Raw genomic sequence first — 26,548 nt, 5'->3', positions numbered from 1 at the left:
TACTACTCTATGATGTTAAAGTATGGGGTTGTATTCTGTTTTATTTGAAAATATTCTGCACAATTCTCAAATTTGAAACCAGAAACTTTAAAAATTAATAAATCTAATAATTCATATTTTATCTCTCAAGTAAAAACAAAGATGTAGGAAAACTATTTTTAAAATATTTAGCTTATTAGATTGTGTTTCACAGTTTATCTATTAAAATTGGCCAATGATAGTTTAATACTTAAGCATTTTATACCACCAAAATATTAAACCCAATAAGCATAGTAACACTTTTTGTTAAAATATACATATGGGATATGATTGTGTAGAATAAGGCTTCACATAGGATAGTCTTGCACTGTTAGAAAACATTGAGTTTGTACTGTTCTTAATTAAAGCCCTATTTCAGTTTAAATAAAGGAATATGCAGTTTAATTATAATATGAACTGCAATGTAATGACATAGCATGCTTTTTAACTTTTAAACTGTCAGAAGCATGAGTGCTCCCTGTGGAAGGGAAGGTGAGGTTTGGCGAGAGCATCTCCAGTGGGGCATGGTCAGGACTCAATCCATTTTCCTCCATTTCTCTCCATTCTGTCAGGACTTGGGACATGCACACATATGCACCTGGCATGTTTTTCAGGCTTCCAGGGCCAGGATATGAGCTGTAGTAAACCGTGTGGAATCTGGTTCCTTATGCACTTAAGTGTTCGGCTACAAGGCTGCGGATAGCATGCATTTTTGTCAGATGATAATAGTAAATAAATAAAACTTTACATAGAAGGAAATAAAAACAGGTGAATGAACTGTGCTTCATTCATCACTTTGCTGAGTAATGAGAGCCTGAATGGAGATTAGTCATTTCCCAGCACATCCGTCGACAGTGTGTGACAGCAGCACGCAGTGTAGACAGTTCCACTAACTTAATATAACCACAGGACAAGTGTCAATTTAGAAAAATCCACAAAGAGAAACAAGTGATAAAATAGTACATAGCTATAAACTAACTCATTTATCAAGAAAGACAGAATAATTATTAGGAATGCCCAGACTGTATGCCCTGTGATAGAAATGAATAATGGGAACATTAACTACATTATTTTAAATTAAGAACACACTTTAGGAAACCAAAAATCTAATAAGTCTCCTCTACCTACCTTGAATTATGCTTAGAAATATGGAAATGGTGAAATGCTTGATTTTACAAAGCACAGGGGTGGATCTTTCTGCTGCAGGTTAGAGGGAAAAACGGATAGGGTCTCTGGCTAATAGTAATGACAAGACCAGACATCAAACTTTGACATTTTCACATTAGAGAAATTGAGTTCTACCAAATCTCATCTATTAGAAAGGCAATGGTTTTCTTATAGCAGAGGTGTTATGTGACTTAAGCACCCTCATTCTATAATAGTGTTCATGAAGCAAGTATGATAGTCTAGTCAGACACTGTGTAAACACACCTAGATGGTTGTTTATTCAAATGATTACTTAATATTAAACCACAATTGCAATTAAATTATAACTTCATGTGGCAGCTCTTATATTAAGAATTTCAGATTTGTTATGTGTGTGTGTGTGTGTGTGTCTGTATAGAGAGGGGGAGAGAGAGAGAGAGAAAGAGAGAGGAAGAGAGAGAGGAGAAGAGACCATTTTAATTTTTTTTTTCTGAACAGATTTTGGGACAGAGTTTCTAATGTAGCATGTGAATAAATTATTTAGGTTCTCCACATATTTTCAGCTTGCACAAATACTAAAATCCAATTTGGCTTATTGGTATTTTGGCTCTGAATACATAAATCTTTCCAATTCAAAATACTGCTTGCTTTAAATTCAACCAGGTGACTACTTATTATCCCTCCTTGGTACAGACTATCTTACATTTGTCAATTTTGTGTGTGACTGTATAATATAACATATAAAATATATATTCTTCTTTACCAACCAGGTTATGAATCCCCTGCAGGAAAAAACATGTCTGTTATCTTCTTGAATAAAATGAAGAGAAGTAGAAAATCTTCATAGGACTTAGTACAGAACCTTATCATAACACAGTTTCAAGTAAATGCTTATTTTTGATAAAGAAAAGGTAAGAAAACCAATTATCTTTAGTTAATAACCTGAGTACTAGAGGAAATCGAACAGATAATACCAATAAGTTCATGTTTTTGTTACCATATAGATGCTGACAAAGGGGAGCATTCATAACTACTTTCAAATTGAAAGGGAAGAACAGAATTGTATTATTATAGCCAGGGTATTCAATGCCTCTTCAGTCATAATTCTTGCCGAGTTTTAAAGTCAGTCAACAGTGAATACACATAGCTATTCTAAAAAGTATCCTCAAGCACTTTTTCCCCTGTGGGCATTTTTCTACAAGCATTCCCTTATTCTAAGAAAAGTAATTAAGAAAATATGATTTTGGTAGACATATTTTTCCTCTCTCCTTTAAAATTTCTGCTAGTGACAGTCTTCAAAAAAACTCAAAAAGAAGCTCCTTGCCAGCTGTTCCTTATCCCTTAGCCCATCCATTGAAAATATAGATATTCAGAAAGAACAGCATGCATGTAAAGGTGACATCAACAGCATATTCTCTAATGTAATATTGTAATAATGTAATGTAAATATACAATGTCATTTTTCTTTCTCTCCAAGGAGCTTTTTAAGATGGCAAATCAGCTTCACAGTTGGAAGGAGAGTAAATTCAATGAATGTACTTGATTAGGCAAAGGCACAGAAGAAATTTTAGCAGACTGATAATACTATTAATTTTGCCAATGCCTATTGTGTAAATCTGGGCAAGTCACTGCTATGTAGTAAATGTGATTGAGTGTAGTCAAAATATATAATAAAAAGATTCATGCACATTCCCAGGAAGAAATGAAAAGTGTTTCTATCAGTCGCCAAATGGTTAACTAATTTCCTCTAGTTCGACCTGAAAGCATCAGAGAATACATAAATGAAAATGAGACATTATTTCTCACTATATACAATTTTCCTGTAATCTTTGAAATGAAAGAAAGTTCTAATATAAAATACTGTACAAACAAATTAGAATGCTCCCGCTAATGAATTATTGACAGGCATAGATATAAAAGATGATAGTGGAGCCAGTATTTAATAGCTAAGTACTAAAAAATATCTCCATGGTACACTAAAGATAGACTTAACAAAGAAAAAATCCACTTGGCTATTAGAAATAAACACTAAGTTAAATATACTTCAAAAAACCCCCTGATTTCTTATGCTTATTTCAAGAGAGGCCAACTAAATGATAGCAGCATCTTAATCATTGACTCAACTTTTGCAAAGATGGAGGTCCACACCCCTCTCTGTTAGTTTTAGTAGGCCTTTATCCAACTAATTACCTTCCATGATGCAAGTGGAATTACCTCCATAGAATTTTAGAATCCAAGACTGGATCTACTCCAGTACTTTAAACCTAGATTTCAGAGGTCCCAAGTAGCCTCTTATAGTAGTTCCAGCTTTTGGAAATTTTGTAAAAGTCTAGTACTCAGGGTATAATACATATGATGATGGGACCATGTTTCATCTGAATCTCAAAGTGTTCTTTTTATTTTATTTTTTTACATTTTATTTATTTATTTATTTATTTATTTATTTGTTTATTTATTTATTTAGAGAGATTTTCGCTATAGGGTGTGTGCGCTCGCCAGACAGAAAGAGAGAGACATAGAGACAGAAAGCGAGAAATCACCCTCCAGGGGGGATGGTCACGTTGCAATCCCTTCTCCTCCATTCTCTTCTCGGGATCTTGGGCACGCACGCATACGCACCTGGCGTGAGTTTTAAGCCACCGGGTCCGGGACGTGAACCACGGTCAACTACGTGGGAGTCCAGCGATATAGCCATTACGCTAACTGCTGGTTCCCAGAATCTCAAAGTGTTCTTGAGCTTGAAAACGTTCACACAAAAATCTACTGAACTAGCCTAACTTCTGGTTTACGAATACACCTAGTAAGATTAAATGATTGCCCCAAAGACAAACTTAGAATAGCTGCAAAAGACCTAGAACCAGGTTTCTTGATAACCAATTAGTCTAGGGTACTACCTGCCCATAGCATTTTCCTCAGAGGGCAGGTAGGAGAAACACGGGTTAATTGTGTACAGTGTTTTTGTAACCAGACTATTTTTAGGTAAGAAAGTAATGTGTTGATCAGAATACTATCTATAAATACAAAGTCTCTAGATATGAAAGATAATATAGAAGGTTAACAAGAAAATAAAAGGTTCATGGCCCTTTAAACAAACACCAAGCTTTCTTCAATCCAAATTCAGATCCACCCCATCCTTAAAACCCTGTAACAGATTCCATGTTTTCAAGCTGCTAAAGAAAGATTAAAGACCCCTCAGGGAAAAACACATCTTGAGACATCACATCATTCAACAGAGAACTACTTCAGTTTAACATGGCCCAATGGTAATGGGCTCTCCTCATCTCATTGTCTCAACACTCTTCATTGTCTCCACTGCCAATGAACACACACACACACACACACACACACACACACCACACCCCATCAACAGGTACAGGATGTTTCGAAGTATAGATTATATAACATACAAATGAAAACAAAGCATGACATTTCATGGATTTGTTCATTAAGAAAATCAATAATTAATTTCATGATTTTTTTATGATCAGCTTTAGGTCAGAATGTCACTAAAATTAGTAAGAAGAAATGTGTATTAATCTCCAAAACAGCCTGTGCATTCTCTTGGTGTTTCTAAAATGAGAACAGCGTTTTGTTTGTGCATATGTATCAATGCCTGTATAAACATCTAAGTATATAAATCCTAGGTCTACCATTTACTTACTGTATGGTATTAAACTACTTAATCTCTCCATGACCCAAGTTTCCCAATCTAAAATGAAAATAACAACAGTATTGACCTTACTGGTTGTGAGGATTATATGTGATAACACAGGTAAAGAGCCTATCACATTTACGATGATCACTGTCATCATCATTATCACAAACAAGCATGAAGCAGTTACTAACTTACGGGAAGAAAGGAATTTAGAAACACACTTAAGGCAAACTTATTTATTAATGAAATGCTTAAGCTATTAGGAAAATTCAAACTGCTCTCTGGGAGAACAGCAGAAAGTCTGTGCAGCACAGATTTTTTTCTCTTGAGGTCATATTCTCATGGACTTGGTATACCAGGGTTCTCTACCTAAGTGGGCTGAGAAAGTTGAATTGATCTGGGTGAGTAGATGAGATCTTTTCCCTCCTTGCAGTGGTGGGCTGGGGTGAGATAGGGGCACTCAGTTTCAGTTACACCAAATCCTGATACGGGAGATCTGATTAGTCCATGCATTGTACCTCTGCAACATCTCTGGCAACTAAAGAGAAGAAATTGTCCTTAGGAATTTGCTTCTGTGGAAGTGACCACTTTGATGACAACATAAAAGTTAATGAGATGCTCTTGTTATTTGTGGAGAGAAGAATGTTACGGATATGATGTCATCATTGAAATAGCAAAAACCTCAAATCATAATTGGCTTGTGTGGCTCTATTGGGATCGTGCTATCCCATGACAGGGACCCATTTGAGGCTATGGAATACTGAAAAACTGAATAGCTTCTAATACAGGGATAGATCCGAGGACTTCCAATGAGGTCAGTTAAGTCACTGGCATCATACAAATAATTATCCATCTAGTGTGCTAATAAGGACACAATATTGAATACTTCAACTTAAAATATGACACTGAAAATGAGGAGTTTTACCTTTTCATATTCAGCAATGCCCAAGGTATTCCAGATGGAGTATGAAATGCAGGCAGCAATTTTATCCCAAGTTCCACTGCTTTCTTTAGAAAAATCTGAAAAGTCAAACAGTTAAGTTAGCTAGTGTTGCAAGCAAAATAACTGTTACTTCATCTCATACTAGGCACTTTCCTACTTTAAAATTTTATCTGAAAAATAAAAGTTGCTTGAATTAATAGAATTACCTAGTAAAACAAGGCTGTCCAGGGCCATCATGATGTAGGCTGCTTATTTCCAATCTTGACTGCACATTAGAATATAATGGGAGAGTTTAACACTGCTGATGTGTAGGGTCCCACTGAGAATCTCACCACTATAATTTGAGGCTCCTGGAGCAGGATTCTAAAGCATCCTAGACAGTGCCAGATGATTTTAATGGGCAAACTCAGGGGAAGACCCCTGTGGTCCGAGAATAAGTCCTGGACTGAGAATTAGGAGATTTGATTTGTCCCACCTTCAGCATAGCTATTTACTAGGGCATCAAGAGAGTAGTTTAAAGACTTATTATTACCAGTAATCTATATGCCCTCTCAGTTTCTTGTAGCTTTAGCTTTCTCTCATATCAAGTGTGGGTGATATGGAAACTACAGTTAAATTAGGTATAGATTCTGCCCAGAGTTTAGTAGGGAAGATAATATATGTGCATATATCCACATCAATATCTGGAACACAAATACAATGAGAGTTGGAGACAAAAATCCTGCAAGTATTCAGATGAGTTCAGTAAGGCTATGTAGTAGAGACTGCATTTAGAAGAGGACTGTATGCAGTATTTAACGGGTTAATATGAGTAGAGTGGTAGTGAGGAGTGGGAAGATGAGGCAGCATCCCTGAGGGATCAGTGTAAGTGTAAGCACAAATGGAGACAAGTGAATGAGCAGGGAGCAGGGCAGTGTGTCTGATAAGAAAGGGGGATACTGGTAAATAAGGCCAGCCATGCTTAGCATGGGCTGCATCATGGAACAGTCATAAATGCAAGGCTTAGAATCTTATTGTGTTAAAATTGGAAAATAAAAGTTTTTGAACAGCCAATTCAATTGAGCAGAACCATGCTTTAGGAAGATCAATTAGATGACAACAGTCATGGTTTTTGGTACAAAGTAAAGTCCTACTTCATTCATTGAAGGAAGGATGGCTGCAGCTTTCTCTGCTGCAACTGTGGCACCAAGCAGGTGTCTTGTCGCTTCCCCTTGAAATGTGTGACTGAGCATAGGGGTCTATTTCCCTCCATCTCTCCCTCAAACAAGGGAGAAATAAGGTAGGCACAAGGAAAGCATGTCAGGAGCAAAGTCCTCTCAGCCACTGGGGAAACATTCATTAGGACATTTGTCAAAGAAATTGGGTGTGGCTTCTCCAGATGGATGAGGTGCTGTCCACATCTCCTGTGCTAAGCCCTGATATTCCCCACAGAGAAATCTAGGTACTTGGTCTCCTAGACCAAACGTAATCCAGCAATACCAATGTTGAGGCTATTGCCAAACCCTACGCTTTTAGGATCTAGTTCTCATTCAGTAATGAAAGTTAAGAGGAAAATAAATTTCCGTATAAAACTTTGACAATAATTTTCATAAATGTACATTCTTTTTATACAAGTAAAGACACATACATTTATAGTATATAGGATGTGCTCAAAAACAGAGGTGTCATTTTTTTTCCACAAATTATTTCTATAGCTCTGGTCAAAGAGAATGAAACTGTTTTAACAACTAACAGTGTATGAAAGGACAAGAGAAAGAAAAAAAAAATAAATCAAAGAGTATATTCTCCCTTCCCTTTCTTTGTCTTACCGTAGAGAATACCAGGTTGTGTTCTGCTCTAAAGATTTATCCAATCACTGCCTAGCCATCTGTTGACATTCTGGTTTCCACCCAACTTTTTAAACTGTTAATTAACTCTTTTCCAAGAAACTTACATGAGATAGAAGTCAAACTATATAATTAAAAGACCATCTTGGATATAACCATATGGCATGAGAGTTAAGGGTTCCGGCTTTGAAGGCACAATGCATGTGTTTGAATCTTAGCTCTACTTCTTCAAATTAGGTAATCTCAGGCAAGCTGATTAATCTAGACTTCTTCATCTATAAGATGGAAGTAACAGGAGCATTTCATTATTAAATATTTGAGCAGAAATATGTTCCCCTCCCCTTTTTATTGTTAGAGTGTGTGTGTGCTTGCCCAAGAAATAAAGAGAGCATAAACAAATGAGTGAGAGAAAGCATTGCACAACAGGGTATGACATGCCCCCATCCCTTCTCCATTTATCCACTGTGTTGGGATTCTGGACATGTACATACATGTAACTGTTGTGTTTTTAAGCTGCTAGGTTGGGACTTGAACTTCAGTTGGCCATGTGAAATCTAGCTCCCTTAACCCCCAGGCTATGAGGCTGTCCCAGTAAGTTATTGTATTTAAAGACCTTAAGGCACATACAAATAACTCTATAAGTTAGTTGTAGATTTTATTTCTTTATATATATTTTTAGATATTTTTGTGTGCACTCACCAGACAGACAGAAAGCAAAAAATCAACCCCCAGGGTTATTGGCCATGTCACAATTCCTTCTCTTCCACTTTTCTCTTGGGATTTTGGGCATGCATGCACATGCACCAGGTGTGCATTTCAAGCTACAGGGTCTGGGATTTGAACCATAGTCAACTATGTGGAAGTCCAGTACCTTAACCATTATGCTACCTGCTGGCCCCCTGGTTGTAGTTTTAAAGGTAATAAGGATAGTAGTATTTCCCCTACTTATTGTCTAAAATTCTTCTTACGTAGCTGCTCTTATGGTTCCTTCTACCCACTTGGGTTCATATTTTTATTCTTGCTCTCTCTGCATGAGTTATTCCTCTCCCCCAATACATATACACCCTTAATCACAAGTATTCATTCTCCATAGCTAAGGCCCTCAGTTCTCATCACACAGGAGAGTACTTTTAAAAGTTTGTGGAAATACAGCATTAAAGTACTAGTTTATTTCAGTACAAAAAATTTTGAAATCGATATTTCCCCCAATACAGATTTCCCACAAGTTTTTCAAAGAGCCCTCATATTTCCATATTTGAATCCAACTTTCCATTCTAACTCCACTTTTGTATTTCCATCTGGATGCACACATCACAATTCGAGTATCTTATCATCTGAAATTTATCATGTTCAACTCAGAATCAATCATTTAATATCCCAGGCAAACTTCCCCAGTTCCATCACTGACATTATTAGTCAGTCAGACCCTTGGACTCAAGAGAGAAGGCTTCTTGACTTTTGATTTATTGCTATTCAGTCCCAAGCATCATTGTTGATCCTTCTGAAATGTCTTGTATACAGCTCATTCCCTGATCCGAGAATGGGCCATGTTCTCATAGCCAGATACAATAAAATGCAAGATAAAAACAGAAGCTCCCTCTACCTAGTTTTCCATCATTTTTCCTTTTATTGCCATTAATTTGACTCTACATTACCAATTTTCTCTTTGTATCAGACAAATTTCTAGTTCAAGAAACCATGATTGCCTCCATTGTCAAAAATAACATATCCAAATTGCTCTTTTGACTTTTCCACATCTGTGATCAGGCCTATCTATTGTTTTCTGTTTCCTGAATGACCATCCTGGCTTCAGTTTCTTCTTTTTAAAATGTATTTACTTATTTCTTCTGAGAGAGAGAGAGTGAGAGAGAAAGATCTATCCCCAATAGGTCTTCCTGCCAAAATCTACCTTCAGTCTCAACTGGCCTGGATCATGGGCGCACTGCCTGGTAGGTGGAGGAGGTCCTAGGACAAGCTCCCAGGACCTTCTCATGTGGGTCCCACTGTGTCCAGCTGCACAGCTGACTGGACCCTTCTCCAGTCTTTAAGTTTTGATGGCCTGAAGCATTTATTCAAGTTTTGCGTGCCTTAGTGTTTTTCTTTACATAGTTTTCTCATTCTGAAACATCCACATCTGCTTTCTGTTGCCAATCCATTTTACTTTCTAAATGCAAAGAAAAAGACTTCATTTTTTCCTTCCTTGCCTGCTATACATATCCAACCCAGACTGAGTCATGTCGTAGACAGAAAGACATTTTTATGTTCCCAGTTAACAGACAGGAAACAGGAGTCCTTTCCTGTCTCAGAGAGTTTTACCTTTGCCATCTCCTCTGCTTGGAATTCTATTGATAATTCCCCTGCTCTTTACATGCCTGGCTCATTTTTAACCTTCAGGAACATGTTTAAATATGACTTCTTAAGAGAAGTCTTTTCTTAACAACTAAAAGGAAAGTTGGCCATCCTTCTTTATTGCTTATTATGTCACTTTATTTTAACCCCACACTGATTACATTTTATTTCATTTGCTTACTTGATTATTGTTTGACAACTCCATTAACTTGATGAGGGCATGACTTTGTCTTGCCGTATATATACTCTGTACTCAGCAAAGGAGATGGTACTCGATAAATGTTCGTTTAATAAGTGAATGAATCAATCAAAGATTAATTAACATACCTGGGACATTGTAATGAGAAACCATTGATATTACTGTGTTTACAAAGTGCTCCACCCACTTTCACCAGCTATTTTCTGTAAATAATTATGTGAAATATTCTGGAGTGCCCAACTTTAGGCACAATTAGGGTACAGTTACAAAACAGTTTAGATAAGAGTGCTAGTTAACCCACTGATGCTTTAAATAAAATCATAAATGAACGTGAATCAATTTCAATTCTCAGTGTTTGGTTTATGACTTCCTCCTGAGAGCTGAAGAGAGACTGTCTGGACAAGGAATAACAGCTTTGTACCTGAAGTAGTGAGCAGGTAATAAAATTAGCTTGTAAAATTAATATTGCTAAAAGAAAGAAGTAGACATGTAACTAATCATTCTAAAGGGCAATTAAGTCTTAACTTGCACATCTTAGATAAGTGCTGAAAGGAAAATTTCTGTGACAAGTATACTAAATGGTACGTCAATGCTCCCTCAAATAATAGGCATGATAGAGAAAGCACTGGATCCAAACTGGTGTTGAAATGGCACTTGCAAAAAACAAACAAACAAACATAAACAAATAAATAATATATTTAAAAAGATAAAAAAATGTTAATGTGTCACCCAATTTTTAGTCACTCTTGATTTTCAAGGTTTGTTGGTTTCTCTATTTGGTGGGGAGGATTTTATAAAGTTAAGGTGGCAAGATGAAAAATAACAGTTCATAAACTGTAATCCCTGCTTCTAAAACAAAACATCATCTTTGTTAAGAATAATGACATTTATTTATTTATTTATTTCCTTGCTTTTTTTGTGCTGATGAGTCCAATTACTTGTGTGTTCTGAATGTTAAGCCCTTGTGGATATACGTCTTGCACATGTTTTCTCCCTTTCTGTACATTCTCTCTTCACTCTGTGGATTGTTTCCTTTGCTGTACAGAAGCTTCATAGCTTGATGTAGTTCTGTTTATCTATTTTTGCTTTTGCTGCCTGTGCTTTTGAGGTAAGAGCTAAAGGTTTTTTGCCCAGATCAACACCCTGAAGCATTTATCCTATGTTTTCTTCTATTAGTTTCATAGTTTTGGGTCTTACTGTTTAAGGCTTTAATCCATTTTGAGTTGAATTTTACATGTAGTAAGACACAGGTCTAGTTCCTTTCTTGTACATATAGATATCCTATTTCTCCAACACCACTTACTAAACTGACCATTCTTTCTCAACTTAATGTTCTGGGCATCTTTGTAGAAACTAGTTGGTTGTATGTATGTGGATTTATTTGTGAGTTCTCTATTCTGTTCCATTGGTTTCTGTGTCTGCTTTTATGCTGATTTCTTGGTGTTTTGGTTATCGTAGCTTTGTAGTGTACTGTGAAATCAGTTACTGTGATCCTTTGACTGTGTGCTTTTTGCACAGGATTCATTTGGTTATTTGAGGTCTTCTGTGGCTCCAAATAAATTTTATGATCATTGTTTCTATTTCCATGAAGAATATCCTTGAATTTTGACAGATTTCTCAAAAGAAGACGGAAATGGCCAAATAGTACATGGAAATATGCTAATTACCAGTGAAATGCAAATCAAAACCACAATGGTACTTCATTCCAGTTAGAATTGTTATAAAGAACAAAATAAGAATAGAACTATGAATGAAAAACGTGGTATATCTATCTATCTATCTGTATATATAGATATAGATACACAATATATCTATATCTATAGATATAGATATATATACACAATATATATAGATAGATAGATATACACAATGGAATATTATTCAATCTTTAAAAGGATGAAAACTTGTCATCTGCAGCAACATGGATGAGCCTGGAAGAAATTACGCTAAGTGAAATAAGCTAGGCACTGAAAAATAAATACCACATATTCTCACTTGTAGAAGCTAAAAGATCTGTTTGCATAGAAATGAAGAGTAATAGGGTGGATACCAGAAGCTGGGAAGGAGAGAAAATAGGAAGAACTTGATTAGCAAATACAAAATTCTAAGTTAGAATGAGTTCTAGAGTACTATAGCAATGTAGAGTATTTATAGTTAATAACAATCTAATGTGTATTTCAAAATGGCTAGAAGGGAAGACTTCATATGTTCACAACACAAAGTAATAATAAATGTTTGAGATCACAGACATGCTTATCTTCTATTTGATAACACATTGTATTCCTATACTAAAAAAAATTACACTGTACCACACAAATATATACAATTATTATGTGTCAATTTAAAATTATTTAAAAACATGTTCACACACACACACACACACACACACACACACACACACACACAAATGACCATTGAAGGAGGCCAGGTGGTGACACAGTGGTGGCACAACTAGACCCAATGGGAAGGGTCCCCCTGGGTTTGTGTGCTGGGTCTCACTGGATGTGCTGAGTATGCAAGTTGTGGTCATAATCTGGACAGGCTGGCACGGGTGGTGGATCACAGGGCAGACACCTGTTTGAAGTGCTTGCTTCTCTCTTTTTTTCTTTCTTTCTTAGAATAAATAAATAGATAAAAGTTTTTTCAAAAATGACCATTAAAGAAATGGTTTCTGTACAATTAGCAATCAGTTTGAGATGGGCAGATATCTTATGATGTAAGAAGAATCTTCAAAAAGATTTTGCATTATAGACATTCTGATTACGTTGATAGGAAAAGTCAAAACCAATATAACTCACTGAAAGAAGGGTAATAAAATACGATGAAATCGCTTCTAAAATAATCTCTCAACCATGTAACTAACAAATAGCTTTAAGAATTTTTATAGCCTAAAGTTAAGAATTTTTAAGTAAGCACATCAAAATGATATCTTTTCATTACACTTAAGTAAAATCATTACAGTCTTATTGCTGTTTTAGATCAATATTTAAGAAACTTCAAAATTTAAAATCTGTCCAACACATTTATCTTTTTACTTTCCCCTAACAGATAGGATTAGACAAGGCTGTAAACAAGACGTATGGCTTTCTTCGCTTTTCTAGTTTGCTGTTCCCTGAAGAACTGTACAAGAATATATACATGCCAGAGTAAAGAGTGGGGAAAGAAGAAATGAATAAGAACAGATGGCCCTGGAAAGAAACATTTTCAGTTCATACATGCTTCAATTTGAAATGCACAATCAGTATTAAAGCTTTTCTTTAAATCTTTGTGTTGAAAACCTCCCTGTTAAAAGATCAAGCACTAATTCCCTATTCGTTTAAGCAAAGTTTACCTATTATTCATTTTGACTACATATAGCTTTCAGCATAAGATGCCATGCATCTGACAAATATCTTTGGCAGAAAATAACTGAAATAACCCATATATTGTTAGCTGGGTTGATTAACTTGCATATAATATAGACCAAATTCAATCACTCAACCAATAAGGACTCATTTAGCTACACTGGCTTTTCCATTTAGAGTAGAACCTCAAAGGGTTTTTATTTACTTGTTATGTCTGAGGGAACATGCATGCCCGAGAGACAGAGAGGGAGAGAGAGAGACAGGGAGAGACAAAGAGAGAGAGAGAGAAAGCAACCCCTGTGGGTATGGTCATGCCATATTCCTTTATCGTCCAATTTGCCATCCCCTCAGGATGCTGGGAATGTGTGCACATGCCTGGAATGTCTTTCAAGCTGCTGGGACCAGGACTTGAACCTTGGTCAGCCATGTGAGATCAAGATTCCTCTGCACAACATGCAACTGCTATACTATGGGGCTGGCCCAGACGTTGAAAGGTTTAAATATTGGAATAAAGATATGTAAAAAGAGTCATCCAGCAGAAATCTAGAATCGGAAAGGACGTCAACAATCATCTTGTTACATTATCCTGTCATACAAAAGAGAAACTGAGGTTCAGAGAGGTCCTACTCCCCTAGGTAAATGCTCTGACATAAGATAGTTTACGTAAACATCAGTTTCCTGACAATCTCAAATATATGTAATCCTTCTGATCCAGAAGGACTCTCTCCTGTTAGTTTTTTAATATGTGTATGTACACTCATCTTTCTTTGAATGACTTTTTTTTTTTTTAAAAAGGTTTTTGCCATAGGACATGTGTGCTTGCCAGTGAGGAGAAAGACAAAGAGAGAAATCACCTCCTAAGTGGGGATAGCCCATGCTGTGATCGCTTCTCTTCCATTCTCTTCCTAGGATTTTGGGCATACATGCACACATGACCGCATGATTTTTCAAGCTGCCATGTCCAGGACTCAAAGTGTAGATAGCCGGTTAGCCATATGGGAGTCCAGGGTCTTAACCACTGCTGGCCCTCGATACTTCTTTCGAATCTTCCCATTCTCTCTTTTCTTGAAGAAAACCTAAAACTGAAGTTTTATTACTGTTGTTACTATTATTATTGTTATTATTATTATTGAGAGAATTCTTTGGACCAGTTTTGTGGTATAGCAGGTTTTTTTTTGAAGGCAGGTCTCATATGGTGACTGTGGTTTGAATCCCTAGGCTGGTCCATCTGAAACATGCCGGGGACATGTGCAAGTGCCCAAGGTCAGATGGGCTAGAGGACTGGATGAAGGGGACGATGGTGTGACCAGACTGTTGAAGGTGCTCTTTCCTCTCTCTCTCACATGCATGCACATGCTCTATCATAATAAACAATTCCAAACAGAACAAACAAAAAAAAGAGAATTGATTGTTGTACTTGTCAAACTGCATTATAAATTTCATTTTAAAAAATATTTTATACATTTAATTTGATGACTGTTTTGTCAGTTGTTTTGCCTTTTTTCTCTGTGATTCGATATAACAATTCAGTTTTTATCCTTCAGTCAATTAGAAGACAATGTTGTTCATTTTGTTGAAAAACTAAAGCATGAAGATCTCTCTAACTTATTTATTCAAATAAAAAGGATATGTATCCTAAACTGCCAGTCACTATGGGTCATTACCTAGAAGAATCAATTCAACTCTTTTAGACTCCAGTTTACTCATGTATGAAGGCAAAGCTCAAACAAGAGATAAGACTTCTGTTCATAAATACAATTTAAAAGTCTAAATGTCTAAACGCTCTAGTAAAGTAGATATTTTAGTCTTACGTAGCTTTTTAAATATATCTATTCTCATGAAAAAATGAATAGCCAGTGAAATTTAAAAATCCTTAGTCAACATGAATAAATGCTGATAAATGAATGAATAAAACTCCATCCTAATATTGATTTTTATCTGAGAAAAGACTGACCTCATCCTCTGGATGCTGAGTGGCGAGGATTTTACCAAGTCAAGAAGGAAAGATAGAAAACAGGGAGAATGGTGGGGAGAACTTTAGGTTGTTGCGTAGAGCAGACATACAACCAATATCCCCGTGGGAAAAAATTCAAAGCTACCTACTCTTAGAAATGGTTCTATGTTTTCTCTGAAAATGCTGTAGTCAAGGTTGTCTGATAACAGGCACACTGAGTGGAGGATTCAGGAGGTCTGGGTTCTAGTTCAGCATTTTCTATTGACCATACTGAAGATGGATCACTACACTGCTTGCTCTAATTGGAATTAATGCTCTAATTGTAATGACTACTTCTGAGGTAACTTTTCTACTCTATATGACGTGGCTTTTTTTTTTGGTATGATTTTCTTTATTATTATTATTATTATTATTTTGTCGATCACTATACATCATTTAGCTTATAGAGAGAATTTACCCAATATGAAATAGACCTCAGACCAGTCCAGCTGAGAATACCATACATGTTATCATCAACAGGTAATAAGCCATTTTTGAGTCCCAGAAGACATGATTTTTTAAGACTTTAGCACTTACTATGTGCTTGCCAATGTGGTAAGGACTATCAGAAAGATAAGTAAGAAAAAAATATAAGACACTTAATCTCAAGGTTCTTACAACCGGGAAGGCAGCTTGGCCATATAAAACTATATGAACATAAAATATGTAACAGGAGAGCATGATATGAACCAACACATGGGTAGAGAAAATTACATAGTGTGGGCTGTAACTGTGGCAATAGAAAAGAGCAACTGACTAAGGTCTTGGGGGAGAAGTAAGACTGGAGAGGGGACACTTAGGTAACTGTGTGTGCACTTTCTGTGTTAATGTAGAGGAGATAAAATACAAGAGACAGGAACTAGCAGGTAGCTTTTCGTGAGAGAGAACAGATTAAATAGGATCTATAAAGTGGTTCAGAAAACTAGACAGATAAAATAAAACAACCTAATGGCCATGAATACCGGGAAGAGAAGTTAAGGGGGCAATTAAAAGAGCGCAGCAGATGAATAAGGAAGTCCCAGTGCTTACTACCTTAGTGCCACCCATTTATAACAGTTGGAGGCATTTGATCATCAGGGCTAGAACTGCAGCAGGGAGATAGGCAGTAGTTTTCTTTAGTTCTGGAACATTTCTGAGCTGTAAGAGGCAAATATACATGAATAACAATACCACGAAACACTGTACTGACTATCTGTTAGAAGGAAAATCTTGAGAAATAATTAGGGTCCTTAAAAAACATCCTCAAAAAGAAAGTCTAGGGAACCAGCAGTTAGCGTAATGGCTATGTCGCTGGACTCCCATGTAGTCGACCGCAGTTCACGTCCCGGACCCAGTGGCTTAAAACTCACGCCGGGCGCGTGTGCATGCATGCCCAAGATCCCGAGAGGAGAATGGAGGAGAAGGGATTGGGGCGTGACCATCCCCCTGGCGGGTGATTTGTCGCTTTCCGTCTCTATATCTCTGTCTGTCTGGTGAGCGCACGTGCCCTATAGCGAAAATCTCTCCAAAAAATAAAAAAAGAAAGTCTATGTTTGTTGTAGAGGTAAGTGAGGAGGAGGCTAACAGAAAGGAAATAGCACGATAAAAGTCACGTCCTTCTAATATGCATTCAACAGATATTAAAAATGCACAGAAAAGAGACCGTGTAACCCAATGGCTATACAGTTTTTCTGTTTAAAACTAAAGTGCACTACATAAGTGGGAACCACACATTGTATTATCTTAGTCCACATGCTCAAGCATAATAAATAACCATAAATGACAGCAAGAAGAATAGCAGCAAAATAATCCAAACCATTACACAGTGCTAAAAACTGGGTTGTCAAGCTGCTCAATCTATCTCATGTAAGCTTAAACGAATGGGTGAATCACCAGCATGAAGTTCTGGAAAATAAACAGTATCTAATGGATAATATTTAATATTATGGTGGTTAAGGTGAATGTACCCCACACAGCCAACCCTGTGGTCTCAGTCCCAGACCTGCTGGTCTGAGAAACATGCAGGGCACATATGCAAGCCCAAAATCCTGAAAGGAGAAAGAAATAGAGAAGGGAATGTGGAATGACCATTTCTCATGTTTTGTTTGTTTTCTTTCTTGGTTTTCTCTCTCTCTCTCTGTCTCTCTTTGGTGAATATGTACACCTTCTGGCAAAAATTAAAAAAAAAAAGTATATCAAATAGTTTCTGAACACACATTTCACAGCAAAAGAAAATATTTTTGTTTTAAAAAATGTAATGCCTACTAAAGAGATAGAGAATTATAGAAGTACATACTCAATGTGGCTATGATTTATAACAATTAGTAGAATCTATCACATACAGGTTAATATACGACATCATAGTGTTAAATAAGGTGGTTCATTTTCTATTGTTTTTATAGGAAGACATTAGTAATCATTTGAAATATATACAAAGGCCAGATTTAGAAACCTCTGTTCAATGAAATGATCAGAAAAAAAAAGACAGCCCCATCTATGCAAGTACATCTTGATTCCCTGACATCAAGTTTTGAGGCATTCTATGCCAGTGATTTTTTTTTTTTTTTTTTTTAGTTAGTTGGAACTCATTTCTGAAGAGCCTTGGCATCTTTTTATTTATGTCAGTTTAAAAACACATTTATCTACTTTTTAAAATTTGGTAAACTGGGGGATCAGCAGATAGCGTAATGGTGATGTCACTGGACTCCCATGTAGTCAACCACAACTCAGGCTGGGCATGTGTGCACATGTGCCCGAAATCCTGAGAAGAGAATGGAAGAGAAGGGATTGTGGCATGGCCATCCCCTTTGAGGTAGGATGGATTTCTCATTTTCTGTCTCTGTTTCTCTGGCAAGTGAACTTGTCCTATAACAAAAATCTCTCTACAAAAAACAAACAAACAAACAAAAAATTAGTGAACTCGTATAGTGATCCTGACTTGGTGACTTAGCATCACCATCCTGTGCAGATGATAAGCTGATACGAAGTGATCTGATTTGCCATGATCACCTGAATGATCTGTACTATCTTTTCTTTTAATTTTGCCCTCACCAGAGAGACAGAAATACCGAGAGAGAAATGGGGGAAAGGAGAAAGCACCCGCCACAGGGAACTGTCATGCTGCAAGTCTCTTCTCCATTTCTCCACCTCGTCAGGATTCTGGGCATGCATGTACACACACCCTATGTGTTTCTCAAGCCACCAGAGTTATCATCACAATTCTTTGCTATAAGATAGTGGTTTCCTCAGGAACAAGAGAAGGATATTAGGCTTTTTGTCCACACACTAAGAGTTCCAAAAACTGCTGAGTTATTATATCAGCTTTCTACAGTCCTACTACTTCTCTCTGTTACTAGATATCAATTTATTCCAATGAGGACTTCTCACTGTTGTAGTGTATTTGATTTTCTCTGAAGTTGCTTGTTTATTTTGCCAACACCTCTCTGTGTGAGGGCCTGAGTTTGTTTGCTCTATGTCCATCTTATAACAAGGAGCACGAGCTTTAGGATATGTGCTCCTTTGGTTCCACAAGAGTGAATTTGAACCATTAACTCTATAGGCATGAAAAAGCAAAAACAATTTGCACATTTACAAAGTAAAATATGTGTTCACAGGTATTTATTCACTTTTTAAACAAATGCATAATGTAAGATACTCCTTTTCTATACTACTCCAGGCAAACATAAACCTATCTGCTATACATCTAATTCCATCAGTCTGATAGTGAACTTTTTTCTTTCTTTTAAATTTGCCAGCATGCATATGCACATGCTAGAGAGAAAGAGAGAGAGAGAGAGAGAGAGAGAGAGAGAGAAAGTGAGAAAGCAACCCCCATGCATAATGGTCACACTTCAATCTTTTCTCTTCCATTGCTCACTTTTGCAGGGATTTGGGGCATGGGCATACACTTAAGGGCATGTTTTTCAAACTGTTGGGTCGCTGATTCAAACCATAGGTCAGGCATGTGGGCTCCAACTGCCTTATCTACCTGGCCTAATTTTGGTTGATCTGGTCAGTTTGGATTTCTGCAAAACCCTCCTTTATCACATACTATCCACAGATACCTTTAAATTGCCTTTGGACACAGAGTCTATTAATTTGATGTTAGTTGATAGATGAACATTTCAAGTTTTCAAATGGAAGTGCATTGGTCAGAAAAGCTGGCAGCGGTATTATTTCTGTCTTATGTGTCTGTCCTTCCAGGCAAGTTAATTAACCTCTCCCAGCCTAACCCTTATCTGAAAAACAGAGTATCTCTGTAACTTACAACTTGGAGTTTTCTCTTCCTCCTAAACCAAAATTAAATTTTTATCTTTTCTTATAATGTAATGAATACATTGTTACTATGAAAAATAATGAAATTAGACCCCCTCAAATAGGCTCATTAATCCTGTTTACTTAGACATAGTTATTAACATCTTTAGTATCAATCCTTATAAATGGTAATGAGTGCATTTATTTTGAAAAATGGCATCATTACATATATATGATTTTGTGATGCCTTAAATTCAACTCCACCAAATTAATCTACATTATATTATAAGATCCTATACCAGAGATCAGCAAATATTTTCTGTAAAAGGATGGAAAGTAAATATTTTAGGCTTTGCTAGTCACATATCTGTCTCCTATTTGTCTTTCTTTTATAATCTTCTAAAATACAAAAATCATTCTTAGTTCTGGTAGTTTAAAAACAGGTCACAAGTTTGGGTAGAGTGCTATGGTTTGCTTATTCCTATTTAATATCAATGGCTATATCTTGGTAATATCTTTAAAAAAATTTGTAGTATACTAAATTGGTGTCAGGACAGAGATAATTTAGCTAGTCCTCTATTAGTTGACACTTAGGTGTTCATTGTTTTGATATTAAAAACCAACTGTGGAATAAACATCTCTACACATTGTTATTTGTATATATAATTATTTCCCCAAGCTAAATGCTTGAAAGTACAATTTCTAATCAGAGGGCATTCATTCACTCATTCACTCACTTACCTGTTATAGAGGTAGGGACAAAGCAGCCACAGACAAAGCGCAAATAAATGAGTATATCTGAACCCTGCCAATACCTGACTGACATTAACATATTTGAACTCACATTAAACTATCTTTTAAATTCAAATTAAATGCTTTTAAAATATTTTCATATGTTCCATTTTGTGACAACACTGTATCTGTTTTTAATAGACCAGAGTTACATTGTTAAAATGCCATGAACAATGAACTGAAACAATGACCTATATTAATAACAATGAACACTGGAATATCAAAAATGTAACATGACAGCATTTTTCTTATTGAAGGAATTTTGAAAATAGCAAACTAGAGTGATTTGGGAGGTATTTATTTTTAAAAATATAAACATAAATAATAACTAACAGGAAACAACTTGTCTATAGTGGCCACTCTTACACTATCTAAATGTCTTAATTTTTGAATGCTTTATAAAGCTATTAGCCAAACATATTTCAACATTGTTTGAACTTTTAAATTATACATCTTTAAAAAGAAATTTCTTCTATATCTTTGACTTTCAAAACATGTCAACTCATTTATTCAACAAATATTTATTGATTGCCTATGTATTATACGCCATGCTCTATAAGGCACTTGTAGTATGTAAATATAAGAAACTGTGGCCAATGACTCTTAATAATACTTGTTTATGAAGTGACATTGGAAGAACATTCACAGAGTATTTTATGATACACAGAAAAGGATCAAGTAATAATTTCCATTTTATCTTCAAAAAAGAAATGAAGATGAATGCAATATTGTTTGAGCACTACATGTGGTAACAAAATTCTTGCCATCAATCTTACCACCTAAAATTGGCAAATGTATCACAGATATATAGAAGGACAATTGCAAAAGAACTGTATAGAAAATTATCATTAGGTATTTTCGAAGACTTTAAATTCAGCTTTAGATAAGACAAACTGCCCTTGATATGACTTATGTACTTGATATGTACATCTTTTCTCCCATGACTATTCAAAATCTTGAAAGTTATCATTCAGACAGGAATCATCCTAAGTAGCTGAGGAACTGATCTATCAGAAACAAATGAACTTGAACAGAATGAATGGGATAACAGCACAGTGTTTTTAAGAAACTAAGACTTCAAGTTCCGAGTAGAAAAAACATGGGTATGCAAGGACAAAAGGGAAGTAAAACAGTAATGACAAAGGATGAACTGTAGTTCAGAGTCCAGTCCCAGGGCCAGGTAGCAGATAGGCAACTGTAGATAAAAACCACAGAATTGAGGTACAGGAGAAATGATATTATGTATGGAAATATCATTGACTGGACTAATACATAGTGTATCCATGCTGGAAAAATTTATTTTGTATGCTGTAAAGAGATAGTGAGCAAGTGTAAAAAATAGTAACTTAATAAAAAGAGAAATAGATGCAAGTTATTTCAACATTAAACAAATAGCAAGGCACTGGTTAAAAATTTACTATGAACACTGAAAACTTCATCTGTTATAAGATAGAATAGGCATGGGATACTCTGGCCTGAATTTTAAATCTCTAAGGAAGTTCTATTGAGGACACCCGATATAGAACCCTGGGAAAGAGAACTGTCTGTTTTAAGGATTGTGATAGATAAAGAAGTACAAACATTCTGGCAAAGTTCAACATGGATCTTGGAATTTAAGAAAGTAAGATATCAAAAAGCTCTTAAGATATCTTCATTATATATTAATGGCAAGATTTGTGTCACATAATCTTAAGGGGCTCATCTATCTGCTTTATTTGTTTTAATTAACTGGAGCTTTTCCTAATATAAATAAATTCTCAAATAACTTATTGCTCCATTTGATAAATACAATGTTTCCAGGATTTTAGGAAAAAAGTTTTACTATAATTTCAAATATAATAGAAGAAAAATTTCCCTCAATTGTTTATCTTGTAAATTAGGATGCAATTCCCTAAATAATGTTCACAGCCAAATACTAATGCCTATTTTCCTCTTTTTTTTTTTAGAAAGGAATCCTGCTAATTACAGAGAGGGAGGTTTCATGGTACTAGGTCTGTGGTTATTAAAGTGTGGTCCTCAGACAGGCAGCATCAGTATCAATTGGAAATTTGTAAGAAATGCAAATTTTGTTTAAGGTTTTTGCCATAGGGTGTGTGCATTCACTGAAGAGAAACAAGAAAGACAGTGAGAGGGAAAGTGAGAAATCACTCCCCTGGGGTATTGGTTATGCCACAATCCCTTCTCCATTCTCCTCCTGGGATCTTGGGTATGTACTCATACACGCCTGGAGTGATTTTCAAGTCACCATGTCCAGGACTCGATCTGCAATTGCCATGTGAAGTCCAGTACCATAACCACTACACCACCTTCTGGCCTCAGAAATGCAAATTATTACACCCCACCCAGATCTACAGAATCATAATGGAACCTAAAAATCTTTTTATAAAATTTTCTTTTAAAGATAGTCTTGCTATGTGATGGATCTCCTGCATTAGCTTCCCAGCTATCGACCTTCCAAGTAGCTGGCACTATAGCTGTACACCACCACTCCTAACTCTTTTTTAGACTAGGTCTTACTATGTCACCCAGGCCAACCTCAAGCTCACCATCTTCCTACCTCAGCGTCGAGTTGCTGAGTACATGCCATTGTGTATGGCCTTTGGGTTGGACCAGGAATCAGGGGCCTCCTGTGTGGTCTCAGCCTGCAGAGCACAGTGTCTTACCAGTGCATACCACTGTGGTAGAGCCTGAACCTGTGTTTTAAAGAGCTCCCTCCAGATTCTGATGTCTACTTAAGAACCACTGAACTAGGTGGGCTCAGGCAATTCAACAATAAGGGGAATTAAAATTGACTAGAAATGATACTTTAAGTCAAATATTTATATAACATCACAGATATCATACTGTCTCTGTAGTAAATAAAGCAAACATCTTAATAATATGTAAGTTTAGAATATAGTACAAGAAGTATTAAATCATGTGATTTTAAATTTGCAATTTAACAACTCTCTATTTGTTGTTATATTTAAGAGCAAATGGAACAGCCAATTCCTAAGTGAACAGCACGTCATCACTACATAATTTCAGTCTTTATGTGCTTGCTACTGAAGTTTTGGAGCTTATTTCACTGTTAAGTCATATCTGCAAGTCACTTAACAACATTAGAATGGAAAGATATGGTCAAATTTATGAGGCCAAGAATGAACCTCCTGTGAGTAGTTTATACCACATTGAGAATCTAATTATTGGTTCATGACATAGCATTTATTAGTTTTCTCTCTCTTTATACAGACTTTGTGGTAAATCAGAATACAATAGTGTTCAGTTTTAAAGGGCTATTTATATGTAAAGCAGTTATTTTATCTATTTGTGGTAGTTTACAAGTAAAATAATGTTTTTTCTCTTTAGATTTGATTTTTAAAATTTATTTTAAAATTATTATTATTCATACATTAAATCACTATATATCATTTAGATTGTGAAGAGACTTTACTCAGCAGGATACACACCTCAGTCCACCATACACATCCTGAGACCACCATACACATCCTCATCAACAGATAATAAACCTTATCTCTGTCCCACAAGTGTCTTAACTCTCCATTCCCCGCCCCCAAATTTCCTACGTTTACGCTCTCCCCCTCCCACACTCCTTCCACTTTGTCTCTAGTGTCCATTACAATTTTAAATAATATCATGTTTTAACAGAGAAACAGCAGAGTCACACACTTAAAAGGAAAATAATTATTTTGAGAGGTATGCCATACTGCAGATCTGGAATAACGCAATTCAGAAACATTTGTAAGATGACACATGGCTTATATAATAGGGTGAAGATTTATGTACAATCTTCTTAAAATACATTTTCTTAATAAGGAAAGCAACTAACAGGAAAAAAATGTACAGCAGTGCATCTGCAATTATTTCTTGATGTCTAGATACCTCAGAAAACTTAGAAAATCTAAATAAATAAACATTTTAAAAGTTTTGTAAGTGTTTTTATAAGCACACTAAACTTCATTTACCAATTACTGATTAGAATCTAAAACTGGGGCAGAATCATCATGTTGCTTTGTGTTGGTTGACTCATGTTTTACACTGACAAGTCATCATATGGTAAGAAACTAGAAGCTTTTTTGTTTAAGTGAGGAACAATACAACAATGTTCCCAGTATTAATATATTTTGTACTGAAAATCCTGACTAACATAATAATTTAAGAAAAAAGAAAAGAAGAGATAAGGAGAAAAGGAAATAATTGGTCAGCCAGAGGCACAGTGGTTAAGGAGGCTAGAGGCTAGATTCCACACAGCTGTAAAGTTCAAGTCTTGAACTGGTGACTCGAGAGACATTCCAGGCATGTGTGCATAAGTGCCAAAAATCCCAAGAAGGGAATGGAGGAGAAAGGATTGCAGTGTGACCATCCTCTCTGGGGGATGTTCTCTCTCTCTCACTCTCTTTCTCTCCCAATCACATGCCCCTTACAGTGCATTAAAAAATCAAACAATAAAAACAAAGGAATAGAAATTATAGTGACTGAAAAGGAAAAAAACCAATTTTTCTTATCTACAGATAACATTGTCTACGTAGAAAATCTGAACAAATCAACAACAACAAAAATCTCTTGAAACTAGATGTGATTATACAAGGTTGCAGGATACAGGGCTAATATACAAAAATCCCAGTTTCTCATTCTTTTAACAGTTGTCAGAATTCCTCTTGAGTTGGTCATTAAACTGGAAGCTCTGTTTATTATGGAATGCAATCTGTATTCAGAAGTTAAAACTATCATTCTATAAGTCAAGAACCAGTATATGCTCCCTATTTTTTGTTTTTAAAGATCATTGTTTTCCTTGAAGTGCTCCTCAACCTTCTACTACCAATGAATCACTTTCTGTTTCTTGTAGCAGATTTTTCTAGGGCAAGCAGATGCTCAACCTACTTACTTTTTTTTTTTTTATTTCCCAAGTATTTAAAAATCTGGACTACCTCAGTATCATAAAGCAAGAAGTACAAGTCTACATTTCCCTAGAAGGATTTGTTTGTGTGTGTGTGTATGTGTGTGTGTGTGTGTGTGTCTGACATTGTGTTTATACTTAAAAATGAGTTAAGAAATTTTGTGTTATTAAAAGAACATTTCTGCCACCATACTGCCACCATACTCCACCCCCAATTTTTAACATTCTATAAAGTTGAAAAATCAGTGATCTATGGTTCTAGGAAACTGAATTTAAAGGAATATGTATTTCAGATCCATTATTTTAAATCAGTGACTAAAAATCCTTACTGTGATGAAAGTTTTGCTCTAGAGGGCTCAGCAAGTCAATAACCAAATAATCCAAACTAGGATTCCAGATTCAAAGAGGAATGATCTTTCTACTCCATAAAAACTACTTCTTAAGTTCTTTAAGTGTATGTCTTCAATACTATGACTGTTTCAAGTGGTTCCCTATTTATAAATGATTTAACTAGAGGCTGAAAATTTGGTCATTTTTCCTTTAGAAATATAATTGTAAGTAGAGGAGGTCTCAGATCATTACATTAAAGTCTGTTCCAACTACAGATTCTTGGATAAGTAGCCACTATCTCATAATGGGAAGGAGAAGTATAGTCTAAGGGTAAGAAGGGAATAAAGTGAAAAAGACATTATTAACTTTTAGCACAATGATAGATTCCCCCAAATGTTTTAAAATGAAATATTTCAAAACTATAGAAAATTTTATTATCTGTGTAGCCATAACCAAATTCTATCAACTCCTATCGCGTAGTCTTAAATTCACATTTGCTTTGAAATTTTTAAAGTAAAATATTACAAATTTAAAAAATTTACTTTCTAATTACCTTGGGTTTCCACTGTAAAAAGAGTCTACATTTTGATTTGTGAGTTTCTGGCAGACTGTGTCCTCCCTTTTCATAGCCCCTTCCTTTATCTCTCAGACCCGGTTTTCTTTTTTTCCTGGCTCATTACTGAACAGCTTTTCTTGTACTTTTTTCTTTCTCAAGAACTTTCCTTTGAAGTTTCTTAAGGGGCAATATTCTTGTAACAACAGGAAAAAAGCTCTCTGCTATGTCTTTCCCCACACCTTCTTTCAATTAGATCCTATAGGGAAA

At 35.8% G+C, this 26,548-nt stretch overlaps 1 protein-coding gene across 1 annotated transcript in view; it reads right to left on the bottom strand.

The window, feature by feature from the left end:
- The window catches only part of MAN1A1 (mannosidase alpha class 1A member 1), a gene marked incomplete in the record, with an annotated part of 195,065 nt that overhangs the window by 76,238 nt on the left and 92,279 nt on the right, over positions 1 to 26,548 (bottom strand). Inside the window, 1 exon segment of the mRNA XM_014591346.2 lies at positions 5,745 to 5,839. Coding sequence (XP_014446832.1) covers positions 5,745 to 5,839 — 95 coding nt within the window.

This window comes from Tupaia chinensis, unplaced genomic scaffold (assembly GCF_000334495.1).
Source record: "Tupaia chinensis unplaced genomic scaffold, TupChi_1.0 Scaffold000563_1, whole genome shotgun sequence".
Lineage (NCBI taxonomy): Eukaryota > Metazoa > Chordata > Mammalia > Scandentia > Tupaiidae > Tupaia > Tupaia belangeri.
Note: the sequence above shows the minus strand (reverse complement) of the source record. Positions and strands in the feature narration are given on the sequence as shown.